Source organism: Amblyomma mixtum, chromosome 6, assembly GCF_055824585.1.
Source record: "Amblyomma mixtum isolate Tamu chromosome 6, ASM5582458v1, whole genome shotgun sequence".
NCBI classification, from domain to species: Eukaryota; Metazoa; Arthropoda; class Arachnida; order Ixodida; family Ixodidae; genus Amblyomma; species Amblyomma mixtum.
The window spans coordinates 24409175-24416762 of NC_143017.1; the positions used below are offsets into that span (position 1 = coordinate 24409175).

Here is a 7588-nt window from a genome sequence, read left to right on the forward strand (position 1 = left end):
TCAGTCCAGTTTTCAGTCACTTAGCCATACGTGTCTCTAATTTCGCTGATATACGGTGTTTCGAATGACATCCAACCGAATGTCATTCGACTCGACTTCGAACTAACGCTGCTACACGAAGTTTTTCGATGGCATTCGGTTCAGACGACATTCGAGTGGGTGGTGTTTCGCGGAGGCATTCGAGATTTTGGAGTGCCTTTGAAACACGAACACAGCCCAAACCGACCAATAGCCTTCGCTTCGCCTCGCCCACAGACGCGCCGCGCGACTGCTTCCGCTCTGTGGCTGTTTGTTTCGATATCGCTGCCCGCTTTTCCAGCTGTTTGTTTAGCAAGTAGCTCGTGTGCTGGCCAAGTGAGCGCTTGAAGATACTAGCACACCGCTGTACATTTACCGCGTGAGCGTGAAATTTCCCCAGCAGTGCGCCGATGCGGACGACTGCACTCATACGCTTGTTTACATCACTGCATACAAACAGCTAGTGCTCCTTTAAATCACATAAAACAGAAACTATGCTTTTGTTCTATTCGGTGCCGTTGGCCTAAAAAACATATCACGCTACTATGACACGCTGCTGTTGATCGGGATGGTGTCGTTGTCGAACATTTGTGTGTCCAAAGTGACCGCCGCCGTCGTGGTTTCACGCCTAAAACGAGCTGAAGCTTTCCAATGCGTTTAGAAAGTTTCGCGTAGCGCTGCAGGAGTCCGTCAAGACCGAATGCTTTTACAAATCTAGAATTACATTCTACTTATATAGCATTCGTACGTACCCGCGTAGCACAGGAATTAGAAAAGTTATCGTTTGGAAAACGTACGGTTTTGACATAACAGGCCTACAATGGCGGCCAATCATGCGCGTTTTTTCACTGTTTCCGGACTCCGAAAAAGAAGCCATGTCACAAGGCCCCTCCGCGCAGGGTTGAGCAGTACAATCGCGTTCCATACGGGGATTCAGATTTGCGCGGATTTTCGAAGTACTTTAAAGAACGCTCGGAATAGTGACCCATGCATGTAACTTATAAAGCTGTATTGAGTTCATTCAGAACCGTCATAAACATGAGATTTTGGGACTACGCAAAAGTACGCTTTTTCCAGATCTATGTTTTGCAGACAAGGAAGTCTTTGTTCACGGTCAGAAAAGCATTTTATGCATCCGAACAAGCACGTCATATCCAGGCAAGCCAAATAGGCTTAGCGCTAGGTGGCCGGAGAGAAGATCGCAAAGCTCAGATTTCTAAAAAAAAAACACACAACACAGAAACAAAATAGTAAAGCAAATACACCTAGTATAACGCACCTAATCCAAAAATCAGTGGAGGCAATATAGACTTTTAGATTAGGGTCACGCATAGAGTTTCTTACTATTACCTAGAGGGAAAGCTGGCGGCGCTGCACTTCAGCCACCATGGACGCTCAAAGCATCATGGGGCGGTGAGCTACTTGTTGCTGAACAGTCGTAGTTTTTCGGGAACACGGAGTGGCACTACTGAGATGTTTCATTCCGAAAACGCTGTTCGTGTGTGCGCAGACGACTTTCACGCGAACGCAGTGTGCAAAAACCATAGTAGTAAAAACGCATAGACACACGACGCCAATAAAAGGTTTCACTTTTCCGAAATGCCATTAAAAAACTTCTTGAAGTATCTAAGCAACAACATTTTTTTTTTTTAAAACATATTTACTTTTAAAAATGCACCTGTTAATTACGCTACCGTTGAGTGTCACGCAATTATCATGTTACGCTGTTGCGCATGTCGACAACCTGTTGATGGCAGCTGTCAATCACTGTGCTGCTCAGAGTGTGAATTTACGTACCATGTCGGATCATGTTCAGGCGTTTCGGAAGAAACGTTCACTTCGAAACGAGCAAAGGCTTGGAAGGCCTGGAGGTGCGAAACATGTAAGGGCAGCCGTAAAGCTGAGGATACACTGCACGGGCAGCAGTCCGATAGAGAACTAATCACTAGGCTATTTTCAATGGAAAGTAAAATTGACTCGCTTCTGGCCATGTCCAGCAAGCTTGAGTCGCTTGAGTCATCCGTTAGCCTGCTCTCAGATAAATTTGATGACTTTCAAACACGTCTTCTAGCCCAAGAAAAGTCGACAAAGGATGTCACGAAGCGTGTAGAGCGGCTTGAGAAAGCTGAATGGGCCTGTGAAATTGCACAGCTCAATAAGGACGTTGACAGTCTAGAATGGCGCAGTCGTCGACTGAACATCGAAATCCATGGTCTACCAGAGACGGAAAACGAGGACTTACTAAAGAAAGTGAATGAAATAGGCACAAAATTGGAACTTGATGAGGTGTGCTCGAGTGACATAACAGCCCTACACAGGCTTCCCGCGAAGCCGGGCAAAACACGGGGCGTAATTGTTCGCTTTGCAAAGCAGGAGGTTCGTGATGCCTGGCTAGCAAAAAGGCAGGCGCTACGAGATGACAACACCGGAAAGTACAGTCTTTGTCAAAAGTTTAGAGCCCAGGGGGTTTACTTCTTAGCCTTGCAGTGGGACTCCTGAAACATTCTGGAAAGTCCTACCCATTGAAGAAGGTAGAACCAGAAATCTTCTTACCCAGAGGTAATTTGTAGCGCTGGAGATGCATCACGAACCACACAGTGAGGCTCAGAAGCAAACCCCCTGGGCTCCAAACTTTTGACAAAGGCTGTACATCTGTGAAAATATGACTCGGTACACTCGCACTCTTCTGACAGTTGCCAAAGAATGGGCTAAGGAATCCGGCTACGCGTTTGTTTGGCACGTGAATGGAAAGGTGCTTGTACGGAAACAAGCCGGTGCACGAGCAGTTGTCATCCGCGATAAGGATGACCTCGCCAATCTGAGGTGATAGAGCAGGCAATTGTATTTTCAGGCAAACGCGATGCCGTTCATGTCCAATTTTGCTGACCATATTGAGCAAGTCAAGGATAAGCAGAAGTTTTCTTTATTTCATTTAAACGCCCAAAGTTTGCGAAATAAATTTGATGAGGTTGCTTTGTTTTTATCAGATTTAAACCACGAGTTTGACTTTATTTGCTTTAGTGAGACGTGGTTCACATCTGACGACTGTTTTCTTTTGCCGGGATTCGATTGTGTGTCAGCCTGCCGTTCATCAAAGCGCGGAGGAGGTGTTGCTCTGTATGTGCGTTGCCAACTACCGTATCAAATTTTAACAAACTATAACATTGTGAATGAAAATTTTGAGTGCGTCATTATTCACTGTTATAACATACTACTTGCTCTTGTGTACCGACCGCCATCTGGGTGTTTAAAGCATTTCATGCAGTTTGCAGAAGAAATATTTGAACGCAGCCTCGAGCTCAACCTCGAATGTGTCTTTGTTGGGGATTTCAATATAAATGCTTCTCCAAATAATATTACTTTTTTGCATTTCCAAGAGCTCTTTGAGTCGTATGGTTTTTCAAATGTGATTAGTGATCCTACTCGTGTCACTTCAAATTCTGAAACAATACTTGACCTGTGCATTACAAGCTTCTGTCCCAATGAAGTTAAATCAGGTACAATTATATGCGATCTTACTGATCATTTACCCATTTACTGTCTGATACCTTCGAAGCAAAAACGCTCTTTTCTGGAGAAAGAAATATTGATTAGAGATTACTCGGAAAGAAACATGTTAAAGTTTAAAGAACTCATTATGCAACAGGACTGGGATAGCGTTACAAAGGAAAAGGATTCTAATAACGCTTATAAGGCATTCTTGATGTTTTTTATTTCTGCGTACAATGAATCCTTCGCTTTTAAAACTCTTAAGAGACACAAGAGAGCAAGAAAGCCCTGGATCTCGCACGACCTGTATAACAGAATAAAAAACCGCAACATCCTTTTTCAAAAGTTTTTAGACACACGAAGTGAAGGCGATCTCCGCGTATTTAAGAAAGCGAGAAATAAATTGAATGCTGATATTAAAAAAGCAAAGAGATCATACTATGTGAACAAGTTTTCAAATACTGCAGGAAATCCCCGTCTGGTATGGCAAGCGGTCAGAGACATCACGTGTAAATCAAACTCCCCAAAGCGGGTTTCTTATCACAGCGAATCTATGAGTGACGAACAGGTTGCAAACCTGTTCAACGAACATTTTATTAACGTGGGTGCTTCCGCAAATGACTGCGATGCGATACCATGCGAGGAATTCGTCAAAGTACATTGTGAAAATACTGTATTTTTGTCCCCAACTGATGAATATGAAATACTCGACGTCATTTTGGATTTAAAGAACCATTGCGCCTCTGGAGCTGACGATATTAAACCCGGTCCACTAAAAGCCGTGGCAGAAATAGTTAATAGTCCCCTTACACATATTCTGAACCTTATTCTTTCCACCGCAGTGTTCCCAGACGCAATGAAGTTAGCTCGTGTGGCTGTTATACACAAGGGCGGTTCCACTGACGATATGAACAATTACAGACCAATATCTGTGCTCCCTATCTTTGCGAAGGTAGCGGAAAATATTATACATAAAAGACTAGTAAGCTTTCTGAGTGTAAATAACATAATATCAAGTGAACAATTCGGCTTTAGAAAAAATAAGTCATCCGAAATGGCCCTTCTTGAAGTGAAAGAACATATACTCGAAAACATTGAAAGGAAAATATTTACCCTCGGAATATTTCTGGATTTTAGAAAGGCTTTCGACTGTGTCCAACACGACGTGCTTTTAAAGAAGTTGCCATTGTATGGCTTTCGTGGCAACGCATGGTCTTTAATAAAAAGCTACTTAACATCTAGATCCCAGTTCACATGTATAAATGGCGCAAAATCCGACAGCAGACTTCTAAAACAGGGCGTACCTCAAGGGTCATTACTTGGTCCGACATTATTTTTACTATATATAAACGACATTGTAAACATAATAAATAACACTAAGTTAATTTTATATGCAGATGACACGAATGTGTTTTTCTCGGGCGCTGACGTTGTGGACGTGTTTCATCAGGCCAACGAATGGTTAACTGGACTGAACTTATGGCTTCATTCGAACAGACTCCAATTAAACACAAGTAAAACTAAATACATACTGTTTAGACCGAGGGGAACCCATCCACCCACGAACTTGCACTTAAAATTTCATAACATTACTATCGAACAATCGACTACAGTTAGATTTTTGGGGGTAATATTCCAAGAGAACCTTTCATGGACGCCTCACGTTGACGCACTGCGTAGGGACCTTGGGCGAGCCGTGGGAATTTTGAACAAGATAAGATACCACGTTCCGTCTGCTGTAAAAAAGCAAATCTACTATGCGCTTTTACATTCACGCTTCTGTTACTGCTTCCTAGTATGGGCTACAACGACTAAGACAAATTTGGATCGTCTTTTCTCTTTGCAAAAGCGAGCAGTGAGAGCAATAGGCAATTTGGATCTTTCGGAGGACACTGCACCTCATTTTAAAGGTAATAAAATAATACCCATTCACAAACTCCATAAACACAAACTGGCCCTGGAAATTTCGCGTCTTCACCAAACAGATATAACATTTCAAACTAAATATCATGCGCAACCTGGTCCTTATTATCTACGACAAAACTTAATACCAAGGCCCCGTTCGCGTACAACATACGGTGATCAAAAACTAAGTTATTTGATTCCAGATTTCCTCAATGCGCACCCTGAATTAGCTGAGATACTGTTTACTGCCACCAAGGTGCAACGACTGAGGAGAACACTTAGAGATTTTTTCTTAAATGAAAACTAAAGACCATGCTGTGTTGATAACTTCGTTCGCCTTCACTCCGGATCTTTACCTTCACTGTGATGATTGAAGACGTGCGCACATACATCACTGTTTTTCATAACACCGTTACCACTGACCCAACTTATTGTTTTTATGTACCTGTATTTTTTTGTGTTTTTTCATGCACCTTCATATCATGCAGTATTGTTGTTCCTTTTGCTTTGTAATTATTGTGCTTATGCTATGTTGTTTCCGCCGCAGCCAAGGGGGGCGCGGCCCCGTCAGGCATGTCTATTGCCTTTTGTGGCGTCCCCCAAGGCATTTCTGTAACGGAATCTCTTAAATAAAGAAAAAGAAAAAAAAAGAAAGAAATATTGGTTTTTATAGTGTTCACTACTTGGCCAATAGGAGAGCGAGTCGTCTCTTATTTTGGGCAAACTTTGCACTTAAATGCTTTTCTGCTCGTTTGTTGCAATCATTCGACAAGATATTGAATGTTAGGACGTTTGCAGTTATCAAACAGCTTTATTTTTCTATTATTTTTTGGCCAAAAGTTGCAGTTCCGCAACAAGTAGCTCACCGCCCCATGATGCTTTGAGTGCCCATGGTGGCTGAAGTGGTCTCGAGGGGTCTCCATGCAAACTCCCATAGACGGGCTGCCAGCTTTCCCTCTAAGTAGTAGTAAGAAACTCTATGGGGTCACGCTATCGGTTAGGGGCATAGAGTAATAGCGGGGGAACAGTGAACAGGTACAGGACAGAAACTCCCCCCATCCCCTCCGGTCATTGTACTGCACCTGCGCACTGGACCCCGCTATTACCCTATGCGCTTACCCGATATACAGCGTCACACTACTCTAGCGGTCCCTAATGAGGGTCGACAAACCATTAACCCAAATGACTTGCATAACCAGACAATCGGACGAGAAGCGCCTGGGAAGAACACAAAACGTGAACAGATATGGTGCTCATAAAGATGGACTAAGCCGTCCCCACTAGCGCCGACGGGTGTGAAATTGTAATCGCCTCTCATAAACGTCAAGCACCAACCGCACATGCACTGTACTCTATACGACTTTGTTAGATTTTTGTTAGATGACTCAATTTCATAATTTGTTGACAGCCCTTAGACAACGCAAGAAACGGGCGCGGGGACCAAAGTCCTTCACTGAATTCTGGCAAGTGTTAGTGCCCTTGTCATAGAGTTTCTCAATATTGCCTGGAGGGAAAGCTGACGACACCGTCTATGCGAGTTTCTTAAAGGGCACCTCATCTACCTCGGGAATGTCAGCAAGCGAAGGCCTCTTACTCTGCTTGCCTAGTGTTTGGCCGAAAACGTGGATTCCGCTTCGGAATCGGTAGCTGAGTCGCGATGCACTCCTCTGTGCGCAGGTGAAATATTTCGTGGTGTTTTGCACACTTCCAATATATTTAACATCCAAAAGGTGTCCAGGCTTACTTTAGCCATAAAAAATCTGATATTGGAGGTAGACCAGGGAAACCACTTGCATACACCTACCAGCCGGCTTGCGCATCTAGGCAATTTTTTGCATTGCTATTAATTAATGAGTAATTAAGATAATTTTTTCTAAATGCATATAAATTGACTTTAGAAGGCAGATGTGAATAGCAAAGTTCGGGAGCACCTTCAGGAGCACCCATTCTATTTATTTGCGATAAAGAAAGCCTCACGTGTATCTTTTTTCTGAGCTCCGAGGAAAGTCCGCAAAATACAAAAAGAAATCACGTGACTAACGCATTCGCGCGCCACGATTGTGCTGCTCTAAACTGTGGCTTGAGTGAACGAAATCAGCTGCTGGCAAGGCGCGACGACCTCAATGCGCCGGCAGGCCGATACGTGAAGGGTGGTTGCGACACCCGCGCGAGCCAG

At 43.6% G+C, this 7588-nt stretch overlaps 1 protein-coding gene across 1 annotated transcript; it reads left to right on the forward strand.

The window, feature by feature from the left end:
* The first annotated feature begins 1977 nt into the window (after positions 1–1977).
* On the forward strand, positions 1978–3065 carry LOC149338432 (uncharacterized). Its single transcript, XM_089550323.1, has 2 exons — positions 1978–2450; positions 2662–3065. The coding sequence occupies exons 1-2, from the start codon at positions 1978–1980 to the stop codon at positions 2843–2845; spliced, it is 657 nt and encodes a 218-aa protein (XP_089406449.1). The 3' UTR covers positions 2846–3065.
* The last annotated feature ends 4523 nt before the right edge of the window (positions 3066–7588 follow it).

Excerpts from the sequence above, each read along its gene's own strand:
- LOC149338432 (XM_089550323.1), top strand. The coding sequence starts at position 1,978 with ATGGAAAGTAAAATTGACTCGCTTCTGGCCATGTCCAGCAAGCTTGAG. Across the intron at positions 2,451-2,661 it reads CGAGATGACAACACCGGAAA|GCTGTACATCTGTGAAAATA; the intron begins GTACAGTCTTTG and ends CTTTTGACAAAG.